This window comes from Cavia porcellus, unplaced genomic scaffold (genome assembly GCF_034190915.1).
Source record: "Cavia porcellus strain 051 isolate PalLab524CR breed Dunkin Hartley unplaced genomic scaffold, mCavPor4.1 scaffold_1, whole genome shotgun sequence".
Lineage (NCBI taxonomy): Eukaryota > Metazoa > Chordata > Mammalia > Rodentia > Caviidae > Cavia > Cavia porcellus.
In genome coordinates this window covers 190,347,215-190,364,091 of record NW_026947484.1, presented here as the reverse complement: position 1 = coordinate 190,364,091, position 16,877 = coordinate 190,347,215, and the positions used below count along the sequence as shown (strand labels likewise).

The 16,877-nt window shown below is 39.0% G+C and overlaps 1 protein-coding gene and 1 non-coding gene across 3 annotated transcripts in view; both read left to right on the top strand.

Moving 5' to 3' along the window:
• Positions 1-14,681, top strand: part of Dcaf10 (DDB1 and CUL4 associated factor 10) — a 61,906-nt gene extending 47,225 nt beyond the window's left edge. Inside the window, exons 4-6 of one of the 2 annotated variants that reach the window (XM_063225191.1) lie at positions 1,429-1,542; positions 3,704-3,849; positions 4,934-14,681. In XM_063225191.1, coding sequence (XP_063081261.1) covers positions 1,429-1,542; positions 3,704-3,849; positions 4,934-5,302 — 629 coding nt within the window. In that variant the 3' untranslated portion in view covers positions 5,303-14,681. The remainder of the gene's footprint in view (positions 1-1,428; positions 1,543-3,703; positions 3,850-4,933) is intronic. The other variant, XM_003470883.5, reaches the window with a different exon arrangement.
• On the top strand, positions 13,429-13,565 carry LOC111757120 (small nucleolar RNA SNORA2/SNORA34 family). The gene has a single exon (XR_002791499.2). It is a non-coding gene; the product is annotated as a small nucleolar RNA SNORA2/SNORA34 family (small nucleolar RNA).
• Positions 14,682-16,877: the final 2,196 nt, after the last annotated feature.

Sequence of the window (16,877 nt, the reverse complement as noted above, 5' to 3'; positions counted from 1 at the left end):
ATGAGACTCTTGAGGAAGTGCAAATATAACTAAAAATCAGATATTTAAGTTCTACCAGTTTACTTGCAAGGCAAGGGTTTTATAAGTATGCAAATAGGGCCAGGGATTTAGCTCAGTGGGTAAGTGCCTGCCTTGTAAGTGTGCAGTTGTGAATTCGATCCCCAGTACCAAAAATAAATAAATAAATATGCAAATCTGTACCTTTTAGGTACAGATTTTCCTTTTTCAGTTAATTTTCTTTTTTGCTTTTTTTTTGTCTTTTTCCTTTTTATCAGTACCGGGGATCGAACTCATGACTGCCTGCTTGCAAGGCAGGCACTTATGCCGCTGAGCTAAATCGCCAGCCCCCTTCAGTTAAATATTGATAGCCAAATTTAGCTTAATAAAATATAGTGATTTAGAAGGTGCAGTTCTTCTTAAAACCAAAGAGCTTTTCAGTCTTCTTGGGGTAATCTGATTAAGTAATATCACAGAAATTTAGATTGAAAAGGATTCCTAGTCAGACATGGTGATACTCAGTGTGAAGGCCCCAGTTTTAATCCTCTGTACTACAAAAATATAAAACAATTCCCTATAGAAGTATGGGGCTACTGCAAATGCATAATGAAAACATCAAACTTGACTCTCTAATATTAACCTTATTTCACCACAGATTTTAATGTGAAGCTTTATGTTGCATTTCAGAGATAGTAATCACATAATTTGAGGAACTATAGAAGTTGTTTTGTTGTGCTCTAAAGAATTTGTGTTCTTGGGGGCTGGGGATTTAGCTCAGCGGCAATAAGCACCTGCCTTGCAAGCAGGCAGTTGTGAGTTCGATCCCGGTACCAATAAAAAGGAAAAAGGCCAAAAAAAAAAAAAAAAGAATTTGTGTTCCTAGTCATGGACCTTTGTTGGACCCTGTAATTATGCATTAAACAACAAGATAAACAGCTCAGCTTTCATTATTATTAAATTTTATTGCTCTGCTTCAGTACAAAATTGTCAGAAGCTAAAAAAGTTTCTGTGCTTATTTGGTTTCTTATTTTTATTTCACTAAGCCAGTCTTTGTTATGAAAGATTTAGAAAGTACATTTCAGAGAACTATCCTGATGCCTTCGTTTTAAGTATAGCCTAGTTTGTTTGTGTTGTTGTTACTTATTTTGTTTTGTTTTGTCTTTTTGAGACAGGGTCTTACTATGCAGTACAGACTAGCCTTGAGGCTCACTGTGTAAGCCAGGCTGCTCTCAAACTTGCAGCAATCCTCCTGCCTCAGTGTCCCACGTGCTGGGGTCGCAGGTCTGTGCCACCACACTTGCTTTATAGCCTAGTTTTATGTGAGCTCTTTGTGGCCACAGTTCAGGTGAATTCTAGTTCAAATAGATAAGTAAAACTTAAGAAACACTACCAGAGTTATGTTAAACTTACTGTCAATTCTATGTCTTCAAGATTTGACCAGTTCATCAAGTTCATCAGGTCCTAGAGTTTCTGGTTCACCATGCCATCATAGTGATTCTAACTCATCTTCAGAGAAACACGTATCAAGAGCCTCTCAAAGAGAAGGTAGGTGAAGAGCTGGATTTTATAATCTTGTCATAACAGATTCTACCAAAATAACTTTCTTTTAGTTTGGTTTTTAAACCATAAAAATAAAATCCAATACAGATGAGGCTATTTCTTATCCCTCAGCCATCATTTTCAAAAAGCTGTCTTGTGTTTAAATCTTTGGTGGAATTTGAGTTTTGGTTTTATTACTCACGCCCAACTTAGTTTGGTCTGGTTTGGAGAGGAAACAGGAAATGTGGATTCCAATCAAGATTGTTCTGAAAATTAAATGAGAATATATGTGAAAGTGCTATATAAACACAAGGCATTAATTTATCAAGTGATTCTGAAAGTCTGCTGATATTTTGCTCTGAAGGCCTTTTGCTCCGCCATTGTCTTCTCTGTGCATCTCTGGGGTAGTCTCAAAGGAGCTGTGAGATGGGCGAGCTGTGAGCTGACCCCATTGGCCTCTGCCAGTTTCTCCTGGTCATTCCAGCAGAACTGGTTGCTCCGCTGTCCCTTCTGCCTCCTAACTGAAATACTTTGTACCTAAACACATCCACTACTGTCTCTCCATATCAATCTAGATCTAAACTCTCACTGCATTTATGACCTTCTTTTTGGATTGATTAGTATTGGCCAAGTATCTTTTTTTGTGTTATTTTGGGCCACCTTTTAAAAATAGAAGCATCTCTACTTCAGTATTTAGAGCAGTATCAGAACCCTTATTTTGGGGATGACATCTACTGTGGATTCTCAGTGATACAGTGCATATAAAATAAAAGTAGCACTGGTGAAACTAATCCTGCAGTCTTCCCTTCCCCTTTCAGCTTCCTCTCCTATACGATTTTTCCTTTTGTGTGCAGCCACAGAACCTCCAAAAAGTACAAATACCAAACAGCCGTTTACCTATTAGAATGTTTATTTTGTGCTTATCTTAGAAGTTTACAAAATTAACTCTTAAAATAGCAAATTGCTTTTCTTTAAATTTTTTAAAATTCAATCATATGTGCAAACATTATTTATGTATAGTATGATTGTAACAGTGTAATGTAGAGCTTCAGGAGTTTCTGTCAATGATATAGTCTAAAGAGTATCTTTAAAATAAGACAGTGTGTCTGCTTAAAAATATTAAATTCCTAAGCTGCTTCCGTACAGTATCTGTGGACATATTCTTTGCATATGTAAGGAATATATCACTCCTTTAAGTAACAGTGAACTACTGCTGATGCCTTTTTCCTCTGGGGGCACAGAAGAAAATGCTGAGGCACTGTACAGTCACTGGCACGGAGTATGACTGATGTGCCTCCTATCCTTTACTTTGACCTGCCTTTATGTGAGGTCTCCTCTCTCATCGCCAGAATTATAGATTTGTGTATTGTTTATGGTACAAACAACCCCCAACTTACAGTGGTTCAATTTAGGAATTTTCAACTATACAGTAGTACAAAACTGACATGCAGTCAATAGAAGCTGTGCTTTGAATTTTAATCTTTTCCTAAGCTAGCAGTATGTAGGGTGATACTCTCAATGCTGAGCTATGCAATCATGAGGGTAAACAGCCAATGCTCTGTAGTATTCTGTGTAACTACACTGTAATTTTCGGTAGGTTACATGAATTTTCAATTTATGATAATAGTTTTTTGACCCCTCTGCAAATAGGAGAGCTTGGGATTACAAAATCAGATTCTTTTATTTACTTAAGGCAATTCCCCTGGCTTCCTGTATTTCCTTCTTTGGCCTACAGACACTGAGTTCTCTGAGATGAGAGTTGTTATTGTTTTTAGGTTCCTTCTATATCATATAACTGTGGGGTTTTTAAAAGTGTTTTGTTTTGGGGTTTTTTGGGGGTTTTGGTACTGTAGATAGAAATCACAACTACACACTTGTAAGGCAGGTGCTTATGGTGCTGAGCTAAATCCCCAGCCCCTCTTTTGTTTTGTTTTGTTTTGTTTTGTTTTTGAGACAGGGTCTTGCTCTGTAATTCAGGCTGGCCTTAAACTCACTATGTAGCCCAGGGAAACCTCAAACTCCTGTCAATCCTCTTGCCCCAGCCTCCTGAGTACTGGGATTACAGTATTGTGCCGCCATATCCAGTATAGCTGTGATTCTTAAATAAAGAACTTTCTACCAGGCATGGTATTTATGTTATTCAAACCTTCATTTTATTGTATTTTAGGAGTTTCACCACGAAATAGTCTAGAAGTCTTAACCCCTGAAGTTCCTGGTGAACGAGATCGTGGAAACTGCATTACATCCTTACAACTGCACCCCAAAGGCTGGGCCACACTTCTTCGGTGCTCCAGCAACACTGATGATCAGGAGGTACACACAGCAACACTCTATCTTCAGCAGGGTTCTTCCGACAGATTGCCACTGCCATGTGTGCAGACTTAGGCTGATTGCTACATGCAGTCCCTGCCCTCAGGGGCCTGTTATCACAGACCCTGCTTCTCAACTGCTGTTTCTGTTCTCTGTTATTTTAGAGTGTGTTTATCCTTTACAGAGCTGTCTTCCTCCTCTCCTGCCTGCATATAGTGAACTGGGACTTACTCCAGAGGCCAGCTCAGATTGTGCCTAGCTTCGTAACTCTTGCTTCATCTCATTCTTAAAAAAAAAAAAAAAAAGAATAAACAAAATAAAAAAACTTTTATAGGAAGCTTAGTGCTACTTCAGCCTGGCTGGCTAAATGAGAGGTTTGGTAAGTAATGATTTCTCCTTTTAAAAACCAAAGGAAACTTGGAAATGAAGAGACCAAACAAGAGGTAAGACCAAGCAAGAGGTAAAGGTTAAATGACCTTAGAACTGTCACTTTAGAAAGGAAGTATTTTCCAATAATTTTACTGGCTCTGAAGACCACATCTGGACGGAGTAAAAAGGAACCTGTGAAATGTCTATAGGAAGAACTACTTTAGGGCTTGAGCATACCTAGGAATTTTTAATATCTCAAGATTGTAATTGTCATTGAGAAAGAAAATGTATTACTATAGTAGTCACAGGCTGCCTCAGGTATCACAGAGTTTAAAATATAGTACCGAATAACCTCGGTTCGTAAAGACAAAGTATGGAGCTTATAAATTGTTTGGTTTTTGTTTTCTGGGGTTTACTGAGACAGGCTCAGTATGTTCAGACTGGCCTTGAATTCACTGTGTAACCCTAGGTAACCTTAAACTCATGGCGATCCTCCTTGCCTCGGTTTCCTAATGGCTAAGATTACAGGCATTGTACCACCATACCCAGCACTGGAGTTTATAAATTTTGTTAGTCAGAATGGGGGTAGTATTCATCTGATTGATTTCTTGCAACAATTACATGGCATTGGCAATCTGTTGAGCCTTTCAAAAATAAGAGATTTCTGTAGCACTATTTGGGGCTCTGTAACCTTGGTTTGTCTCCTCTGTCCCCCTAGTGGACATGTGTCTATGAATTTCAAGAAGGAGCTCCTGTGCGACTTGTCTCACCTCGCTGTTCTCTGCGACTGACTCATTACATTGAAGAAGCCAATGTAGGCAGGGGTTACATCAAAGAACTTTGCTTCAGTCCTGATGGGCGAATGATTTCTTCCCCGCATGGCTATGGAATTCGCTTGTTGGGATTTGACAAACAGTGCAGTGAACTTGTTGACTGCTTACCCAAAGAAGCCAGTCCTCTGCGGGTGATCCGTTCTCTGTATTCTCATAAGGACGTGGTACTGACAACAAAATTCTCTCCAACACACTGTCAGATTGCCTCAGGGTGCCTTAGCGGACGAGTCTCTTTGTATCAGCCAAAGTTTTAGGCACAATTTACATCAAATAAGGAACTGTTGTGGCACTGGACTTGATAAATTACTTCCATTTAGATGAAGTATTTTCTTAGAAGATCTGATCAAGATCCTGGTTCACATGGGTCCATGAATCTCCCTGTGATCTGAGTACTTGGTCACCAGCGTCCAACCGGCGTCCGAAGCTGGACTCCACGCAGCACCGTCTTGGTCAGCGCTCCTCCACTCCTGCTGCTCTGTGCCACTGAACACCAGTTATTTTGCATGGTAGCTTTGTTAAGTTTTCTTGTTCTCTCCTTTTCCCCCTTCTTTTGTCCTTCCCTTCTCTTCTTTGTCTCTTTTGTTTTTAGTATGAATTTGTGGACATTTGGCAGGAGTTTGGGTTGGCATAAAAGATACCCTTGATGCTAGCATTGAATAAAATCCAGAAGCTGAATGTTGGCATACCGAGATTGTTGGAAAAGAAATTTCACCTTCATTTGTCAGTATGTTTAGCCTTGTAAAGTTGCTGAGATATATGTATATCTCACACATAATTGTATTATAACTGTTAGACAGTCTTACAACTGAATATCTCCCTGTTTCCTGTTAAAGTCATATAATTTTTTCATGTGGCAGAGATTTTATGAAAATCTAGAGAAAATATTACTACTTCTTGTAATTGTATGAATCTAAAATGTCTAACATGCTCTTACTTGGTATTTTATTCCTGTCTACAGCATTAGAAAGGAAAGGAGAAGGGATGGACTTTGGTCATTTCTGATGTACAGAAGAGGATTTATTTATTAGATTAATATGATATCTGGCCACAGAATGATGAGAACAGTGTGATTTAGATTTTCCATTTTCTCTGCCATACCCAAGACGGTCTGTTATCGGTAGGGGATAGAAAGAAAATCAAGAGTAAAAATACAGCATTGTGCTCAGTCTTTCTTCCCGGGCCAGGGGCCACAAGCTCAGTTCTTTCACCATTAGTGAGTGGGAAGCTGCAGTTGTTTTCAAACTGTTATCAAACCCTGGTAGTCAGTGACTTTGGTGTCAAAGCTCAATGGTGATGATATAAATACATTTTTTGTGTTTTGTTACGGAACACAGCAAGTAAAACTTCAGGTAAAGGCAAATACAAGGCTGAGGCTCTGCTGAATAAGTAGCTGTCTTCCAGCCTCCACCCACACTGAAGGAGATTGTGTTTAGAAGGAACTTGCGGGAGGCTTAGAGTAATTTTTTTTTTTATTGGTACCAGAGGCTAGAGTAATTTAAGCCATGTTCTAGCCTTGCCCTTTTAGGTCACAAAGTCGCTAGGCCAACAGTTCTGAAACTTCAGGATACATTATAATCTGTGAAGAGCTTGTGAAAAGTGCAAAACCTGGACCTTGCTTTAGGAGATTCTGATTCAAGCAGGGAGAGGACAAGAATCTATTTTTAGCAGGAATCCCACATAATCTTTATTCAAGTGGTCTCTATCACAGTTTGAAAAACATAACCTTAAACTTCAGTAAATACATCTCTGCCCATGTGGTGCTTAATACAGGACCCACAAGTGTTTAATTAGTTAAATAATAAATAAATGAAGGCAATTTTAGATATAGGAAATAACTTGGAATGGTATCATTTGCATTATTTGACAAAATAGAGAAGTGGCTAAGGTCAGCCTGCAGTTAGTGGCAGAGCCAGGACGCGAATTCAAGCCTCCTAATTCTGTGCTCAGGGTAATTGTATTGTATTATGTTGGCTGTTAATGACTTACGAACACTTTGTCTTTTAAATTGTATGATTATAAATACCCTTAAACTGTCCACTTGATTGAAAAAGGAAGGCACAAGAGTAGTTGCTAAATTTCCCAGTCTTGCAAAGGAAAATGTTTTATATTTAATGAAAGTGTTTAAACAACTCAAATACATGAATTTACATGATGCTTCTTGATAGGCCCTCTGAACAGCCATTCACATGCATGTATAGAGGCACATCTCACATGGAACAAGATTGGCTATAGGACAGAGTGCACCTAAAGTGCACCATCTTACCTAAAAATTGGAAGTTTTGAGGTCATTGAAAAATTACCACAAAGCATAGGGAATACATAATCTTGCTTAAACAAAGAAAACTTTGTTTAAAAAAAAAAACTACTTATTTAAGATATTAGTTTTAAAGTTTAAAATACAAAGCATCACAGAATGTTGTCAATAAAAGTACACTATAAAGTACAGTGATCAAGCTGACATTCCAAAAAATTAATCAACTTTGGAAAGTGTCCCGTGTCAGGATACTGGACTCACATGTGTCCCAACTGTAAATTCAGGCAGAGATTCTTTAGCCACTGTAGAGCACCTATAATGGGCTAATGTACTTTCTTTACTACTAACCCTAACAGAAACCTGGCATGGTAGGCAGAATGTGCTCCGAACTGCTTTGGAGGTAATGATGGGTCAGAAAGATTGTATGACTGGCCCGAAGTTAGAATTAGCAGTGGGTAGCCACACTGGAATCCAAAACGATGTTTGTTTGTTTGAATCTAAAACTGGTTAGTATACTGTTTCTGATCTTAGTTTGTAAAGGATGGTAAACTGACCTATTCATTTCCTTGTTCAGTATCTTCTGAAAGGTTTCGTTTTTAGTTGTATAACACTGACCTTACTTACTTTCTGTACCATGTGAAAGAATACTTATAAGACGGTAGTTTCCGTAAGAATGATTACCATAAACTTAGGGCAACCAGATAGTCCATTCCTAATTTTATTTATTTATGTATTTATTTATTTATTTTTGGTATGGGGATCAAACTCATGACCTCGTGCTTGCCAGGCAGGCACTTATGCCACTGAGCTAAATCCCCAGCTCCATTCCTAATTTTAAAAAACCCTCAAGCATTATAACCACCTATGAAATAGAAAAGAAAATGGAGAAGTAGCATAAAAATACACAGATGCACATTAAAAATTAACAAACAGCGAAATCAACAACAACAGCAAAAACCTTTGCCCTCCTCGTGTTATGCTCATGATAAAAAAAAGGCGTTAGGGAATATTGTCAGGGGATGAAAGGGAATAGGAGTGGGATACTGTTGGAAGAAATTATACATTCCAACATCACAGAGTAGACTTTTTACTGTAAATTTTATTGTCATTTTTATCCATGATAATTGGTAAGTCTAATTGGTAAATAGTATTATATATAGAGTATAAATTGTCTCATGATTTAAAAAGTGTTTTCCAAAACAGTGTATTTATGAGAATGCTGGGTTGAATGAGTTTGTTACATCAATCACACTGTAGTTCCTTAGTTTTCAGTTATGAAAAGAAGTGGCGAAAGCAGAAGAGAATTCTATTTTAGTCTTTTAAAAGTATGTGTGATCTTTTTTTTTTTTTTGATCAGCAGCCCAAAGCATATGTATATTTCATTATTTTTCTTTATTACATCAGGGAGAAGAGGCGATACCAAAAATTTTAGGAAACCAAGGAAACGATAAATCACATGTTCCCTGCTCCTATTTAGAACAAAGATCACATCATATTTTCTGAGGTTATATTCTCTAGAAAGTGCAGAATAGGGAAAACACTGAGTCTTTTAGAAGTCTAGAATTTCCCATATTATTCAGAAGATAAGGTATTGGCATCTATAAGCATCTGTTCAACTTGCATTTAGCAGGAGAAATAGTCTGATAACTCACTAATGACAATCATCTGCATTCAATGACCAGCAGTCACTGAGTGCTATGAAAATCCATTCAATAACACCCTGTGTTGGTAATGAAGGAAACCATATGCATGAATTTTGGAAAGCTGATGCATATCTCTTAAGTGCCAAAATTTAAAACTTGTAGTTATTTTTGATGCAAGTCTTTCAGGTATGTTCGAATACCTCCTTGCCTTCTTAAATAGCATGCTCAGTATAATTCACAGGTCATATACATAATGTGTTAACACAAATATCCAGTGAGTTCTGACTATATAAGCATTTCATAAAATATAAAGGGCTATAACAAGTGTGAGTTAGTATCTTAAGTGATTCCCTCAAATTTGAGGTATATATACTAGTTTGCCTTCAGTTACTAATTTCTTCATATTTTAATATCTGCTCAGTAGCGTGTTCTGTCAACATTCCTGCCTTTAACACTTTTCTTCTGATGTGCTGTGTTCATCAGTTAGGAGCTGGGACATAAGATAACCCTACCTGCTCAGAGTCTGCACTGACACTGAGCTGGACAACCTAGGTGCATAGTGTGTGAGGCAGACCCTCGGTTACTTCCCACTTACCTTCTGGTTAATAAAAGATCCCAGCTAAAGCTTAGGCTCATGATTTTTCAGTTGCAACTTCAGTACGATACTAGAAACTAAGGAAGGATGCTGCTAGACTAAGAAAGAAAGAGCAGTGCACCAAAGTACAGCAAAGCAACAGCAGAAGGTCTTTATTTGCACAGGAATCTTACGCTTTTAAGAAAAAGAAGAGTACGGGAAAAAGAAAAATTCAGATAGATTTAAGATTATTTTAGATGCCATAAACTCTGACAATAACCATTAAAGTATATGCTTAAATTATCACATGTTGTTACAAAGACAAGTTAGAATTGTAGAATAAAATTGTACTAAAATTTATAACCTAGAGATGATTCTAAATGATGTTCTAAGGGGTCTAAGGGTTTTTTCCATTGAAGTGATAATGGAAATTATTGAAAGAAAAGTGTCTGATTTACCTTTATGCTGCTCTCGTTAGTTGAAAATGAATTAATGATAGGGATATATGGGATTTGTCAGAAGCCCCAAGGAGCACAGTGTACATACACACACCTCCTATATGTGTATGTAAATGTCACTATAAATGAAAGTGTTACCCAGAGATAATAAAATAATTTTTAAAATTTAAATCTGGTCCAAAGTCTTTAAAATAGGTTGAATTTTTCTTCTAAGTTTCTTCCTCATTTAGATTCCATAGTTTTTACACTGAAGAGTGAATATTTGAATTTTCTCTGAAATTTCGCTGCATCCTTCATTTCTAAGCTGTACTTTCTGGTAAATTTTAGATTCATATTTTCAGGAAACTTGGAATATTCCAAATACTATGCTAGGTACCCAGAAAGTTTTCTCAGTAGATTCTAAGGTGCTATAAGTTCTTATGCTAGACTGTAAGCTCCTGGAGGGCAGGGACTATCTTATTTACTCTTGTATTCCCAGTGCCTGATACAGGACCGAATACAGTAGTTGCTCAATAAATATTTGTTAAATGAACCTCACAATGGCCTCAAGCTCCCCTGAAGCTAGAATGTGATGTGCAAATGTTTGAGAGGGATCCATCATTTACAGTGATACCTCAGTTGTTGAACTCAGGTCATTCCAACTTCATGTCCAGACACGGAAAAGTTTGAGAACTGTATGTATTTTTCCCATAAATAATGGCAAACAATACAGAACATGTTGTCTGGGTGAGAGCAGCACTGAGATGGAAGTGTCACCCTGGTGTGCAAGACAAATGTGTGGCTCATTCTTGACACCTGCAAGGCTTTTCAAGGCAGAGTTTTGGCTCAACTGTCACTCAAAGTTCCAAACAGCAAGCAATTGTGTTATTTAGCTTTGCGGATCAAGTAGTGGACCATTTGAGCTTGGAGCTGTCCAACAACCAAGGTATTATAATTAACAGATTGTCTTCACTGCGCTAAGGTTTATTCTGACCACAAGTGACTAAACATTTATCACTGATTTGGAAAGCTGCAAATGAACTGTTTTCACTGAATGAACATTTGAAACGCTGGTGTAGAATTAGGGACTCAAGATACGAAGATAACTAAAGTCTTGGTTTCCATAGTGGCAGTTGAGATGGATTTAGGGCTGGCTTTCCAGGTGGTGAGACTGCAGGCATATAGGGCTCCCCACCCTTAGAAAGGCTTCACACACTTAGCTTAGTATTGTGATGCAGTCTTGAAGATTTCTAGCCAGGTCTGGTGGCACATTACTATAATCCCAGCACTTGGGAGGCTGAGGCAGGAGGACTGCTGTGAACTCAAGGCCAGCCCAAGCTACACAGTGAGACCCTGTCTCAAAAAACCCACCAAATTTCAAACAAGGGGCTCACATTTTTATTTTTCCCTGAACTCATAAATTCTGTAGCTGTTATTACTTAGGTGTTATTATCATTTAGACATTTTAGAAATTGTAAGAGTTATATAGTGTGTCTTCTACCCATTTCATTGAAAGCTAGTTATACAAGAGAAACCAATAAAAGAGGCTGGGGATTTAGCTCAGCGGCATAAGCGCCTGCCTTGCAAGCAGGCACTTGTAAGTTCAATCCCTGGTACCGATAAAAAGGAAAAAGACAAAAAAAAAAAAAAAAACAATAGAATGAAGAGACATCCCACAATGTAGAAGAAAATGTTTGCCAGCTGTTCCTTAGACAAAGGATTACTACTGAGAACGTATAAACAACTCAAAAATACCAGATTTCCCAGATTTAAGTACCCAATCCAAAATGGGTATCGGGGCTGGGGATTTAGTTCAGTGGCATAAGCACCTGCCTTGCAAGCAGGCGGTCGTGAGTTCCATCACTGGTACCAATAAAAATGAAAAAGACAAAAAAAAAAAAATGGGTATCAGATGAATACACACTTCTCAGATGAAGAAGTACAAACAGCAAATAAATATATGAAAAAAATATTCAACATTACTGGGTCGTTTGAGAGATGCAAATTAAAACAACACTGAGATTCCACCTGATCCCAGAAAGAATGGTTATTATCACTAATAACAAATGCTGGAGGGGCTTTGGGGAAAAGGATCTCTTCTCCACTGTTGGTGGGAGTGTAGACTGGTGCAATCAGTGTGGAAATGTCTCAAATAACTAGAACTGGAGGTCCCATTTGACCCAGCTATTCCTTCTCAGTATCTTCCCAGAAAAAAACAGTGTATCACAATGTTGTAGTCAGGGGTTTCGAGGAAAGCAATGACATATAGGACACATAATTTATAGTATTATTTATAGCAGTCACCCAAGGAGTCAAATAGAAAGTGGAGGAAATCTGTCCACACACTAAAGACCTAGACAATCCAGCCAAGGGCCTGGATCCCATAATAACCTATGAGTTCAGATGAAAACCTAGAGCCCATAATAATGACTCACACAAGTCTATTTCACGGATCTGCGCTGGGAAGGCCCAAAGGTCAGCCTTTGCCTCTAGAAGCTAGAAAGTAAGTGTCAGCGGGGTGAAGGAGCCGTGCCAGCAGGCCAAGGATTCTATACTAGAGCCAAGAAGCAATGCTCAGAATAAGGACCAGGGCTCTCCTGAAAAGTTCCACAGCCATCCTCAGCAACAATGAGGTTCTGAGCTCCTCTGATGGTAAGAACAGCTGAGTACATATCAGGAAGCCAGCATGACAAACTTCCCCTGGAGACTGAGCAGCTCACATCTTCCCCACAAAGCCAGGAAGCGAAGCTCAAAGTGAGAACCAGAGCTCCCCCAAAGTGAACCGCAGCCATTCTCAGCAACAAGACCCTGAGCTCCACCGATGATAACAGCCGAGTTCATATCAGGGAGGCCAGCATGGCAAACTGCTCTGGGAAAACCAGCAGCCCCAAACAACAGCATTCACTTAGGAGAACTCACAGGGCCACCCCTCCTCTCCAGGTCTCCTTTTTATGCTGGCAACAGACCTCAGCTGGCCCGTCCACACTCAGCACCATGCTGATTCAGTTCAGCTGGTGTTTAAATTGACCACCAGTTACCACTCCACTACCACTCCACTACACACAGCAACATACATACATGAATAGCAGCTGGATTTGTGATAGACAGATCTTAAAAACAACCTAAATGCCTTATTGACTAAGGTATTGATAAAAAGATGTGGTACTTTTATACAATGGAGTACTACTAAGCCATAAAGGACAAACTTGAGGCTTCTATAGGTAAATTGATGCAAATTGAGACCTTACTTATAAGTGAAATAAATCAGACATGCATATGTAAACATTGTAGTGTCTCAATAATGTGAGAAGCTGAAACAATATATGTATATGTGTGTGTATATATAGTTGACAGTTATACTAAAAATAAAAACTATAAAGTGCATGATTTAGTAAATATCTTTCAAAATCTAAAATTAAACACAACTACTTCCCTCTCAAAAGGTTTTTTTTTTGACAGATCAAATGTTTGACTGGCTCTGAGTCAAGGCCAGCAGCTTCTTGACGCTGTTGGTTTCAAGCAGGAGCCTAAAGAGATGTCTTTCTATGGTCTGTTGGCCATTTCAGAACTTGGGCAGTGAAATGGTCAATTTATTAGAAAGAAACAGCTTGAAGCAACCCATCCCACCCCCCTTAAGCAGCTGTGAGCATGGCAGGCTACGGTCGCCCAGGATGGGAGCCACCGACATTTACTGGGCCCTGTGCCATGCTGGGACCTGGAGCGCTGGGAAACCAAGCAACCCCTCCCCCCTGCCTATTTTGTTTCGTTAGACTTCAGTATACATGAAAGTATGGACAGCTGTTTTGAAGAGAACGGGAGACTCTACAATAGCCATTAGTGACTTCCCTGTTGTCTGGTTTTAAAACTCCTTCCTCATTCAGTTTGGATCTATGTTTTATACTATGTTTTTTGTATGTATTCTCTATATGCATAGTTTTATACTATGTTGTTTTGTATGTATTCTCTATATGCAAAGACATAGACAACTATTTGGAAGAAAACAAGAGACAATATGATAGACAGTGAAGATCTCAGGTCGGCTAGCTTTGAAATTTGTATCTCTTACATTGCTTTCTTGTGTCCTATTTTGTTCTGTTTTGTGATGTTTAATTTTACCCCTTTTTAAAATTAAAAAAAAAGTTTGTCATTTCAGAATTAGAAAAGTATTCTAGAAAATGTAAGTAGGGCTGGGGATAAAGCTCAGTGCCACAGTGCCTGCCTGGTAAGCACAAGGTTATGAGTTTGATCTCCTGATACCAAATAAATGTAAAACTCAGTTCTTTACTCGGTAAAAATGTTATTACCAATGGGAAGCACACTTAACAAAATCTTCCTTTTATTTGTCAAGTTGAATACAGTGACTGAACTTCATATAAATATAGAACATGCTATTTTTTATAGTTTTCCCTAGCATGATATTTTTGTGTTATATTATCATTTTTGTGCTATATTATTTAGCAATGTGATTGATTGTTTATTTTATCATGTGATTTTTTTATTCACCAGAATAATGACAATTATACTTGGGACACTCTTTTTTTTTTTTTTTTTTTGGTAAATCATTAAAGATAAAACACAGTGAACCAGATGGGTTTAGTGGCATGTGCCTGTGGTGTCGGGTCCTTGAGAGGCTGAGGTGGGAAGATCACATGAGCGTAGGAGTTCAAGGCCAGCCTGAGCAACATAGCCAGATCCAATCTCAAAAATAAAATCTCTTTCAATTTAGATTATTTTGTCAAATTGATTCAACTAACCATTGTACTAATTTTCACTAAGTTATTGCTAACTGACATCCTTCGGGCTTTTGTGTGTGTGTGTGTGTGTGTGTGTGTGTGTGAGAGAGAGAGAGAGAGAGAGAGAGACAGGGTCTTGCTTTGTAGTTCAGGCTGGCCCTGAGTTCTCTGCGTAGTTCAGGGTGGCCTTGAACTCAGGGCATTCCTCCTGCCTCAACCTCCCAAGTGCTGGAATTACAGGTGTGTACCACCATGCCTAGCGACTAAGTCTACTAAAAAGTAGGTTTTAATTGACAGGGAAATTATTATTAATGCATGCTGATAGTAAGCAATCAGTGTCACACATTAGTTTCCTACTACTGTTATTCCAAATTATCACAAATTTGGTGGTTTATTTATTTCTTATTTTATGTCTTTTTGATACAAGATCTCATTATGCAGTTCAGGCTGGCCTTGAGCTCACTTTGTAGCCCAGGCTGGCCCTGAATTCACAGTGATCTTTCAGGCCTCAATCTCTCAAGTGCCAGGATTGCAGGCCTGGGTCACCATGCCTAGGGGGCTTTGGACAGGGGCTTGAACTCACAACCTCGCGTTTGCCAGGCAGGCGCTTACACCACTGAACTATATCCCTGGACCCAGCTAGTGTCTTCTGTACTTTGTTATTTTGAGGTTCTCCTGCCTCCTCTTTTACGCACCACGACCTCCGTGATTACATTGGGATGACTGCACTGTGGGGAAAATCTTCCCATTTTAAAACCAGCTGTTTAGCAGATTTAATTCTACCTACAGCTTTAATAGCCCCTGCCTTGTAATACCACACACTCACAGAGCCTGGGTATTAAGATTGTGGACATCTGTGAGGGGTCCTTATTCTACTTGCTTGCTGGGCTGTGTGCTGTGGACTAGGCTTGGGGTTTTGTGTGGATTACTTAATCCCTCCAGCATTGTTAGGAGGTAGATACTGTTACCCTCATTTTACAGAGGAAGAAACTAAGACTAATTTACCTGAGGTCATTATGACTAGGACGTGTCAGTGCCAGGCTGTCCCCAGGATTATCTGACTACATGGCAAATCTTCAATTACTGTACTGCTTTGATACCTTGTTGAGAAACTGTTGAACTGCGCTTGCGATGATGCATAGTCAACACTGGAACAGAAACAAGTGTAGATTTATTGTGTAATTAGGAAAACATCTTTAATGTCAATGCAAAAAAGATTGAAGAGCTTCTACTTATGTATCGATGGTGACTAGGTTTCCAGAGTTGTAATATAACGTCTAAGTGCTTTTCTTCCTCAGACCTTTTCTGCTTTTGGTTAGCTGTTTCGGTTTATGTCTCTTTTGTCTTCTTCCAAAATGGATAACAATTTAGAATATTATCTAAAAACAACTGTTCTGCCTGGTGTGGTGGCACACACTAATCCCAGTACTCAAGAGGCTCACTGTGAGTTGAAGGCCAGCATGGGCTACGTAGTGAGTTCAGGGCCAGGGTTGACCTGAACTACAAGGCGAGACCTTGTCTCAAAAACAACAGCAACAAATATTCAGAAACTGGGCATGTTAGAGTACACACGTGATCTTAGCGTTTGGGAGGCTGAGGCAGGAGGATTGGGAGGTGAAGGCTAACCCGCACTACACAGTTTAAGTGCAGCCTGGACTACATAGCCAGGCCCTATCTCAAAAAATAAATCAGTAAAATGAAACAGGTATTAAAATCGTGGCGCATATGTACCGTGATGAAAATTACATGCACTTGGTTACGGCATCTTGAAACTGTATTTCAGATTGGGAAACCCTACAACATTATGAAAGGGCAAATGCACAACTTCTGAAGGCTGGAGCCTTGCAGAGCTGGACTCTGAAGTTTTTCTCCCTCTCTCACCCTCTCTTCCTCTCCCTCCTGGTCAGGGATTAGACTCAGGGCCAGAGTCTTCATAATGATCCATGTCCGCCGCTCTTTTTTTAAAAAGTTTCTTATTAGCACATATTTGCCATACATATGATCACAGTTATCCTAAGGAACCAGGTGTACATAATACATGTTGTCTTTTTTCTTATTTTCTTCCCTTCCCTTCAACCATCCCTCCCTTTACCAAACTTTGTTTCTGTTGTTTCTTTACCCCGTTCCCTCCCCCACCGTCCCCCCCTTACCCCTTTGCATTTGAATATGTTCTCCCTATTTTCCAAGC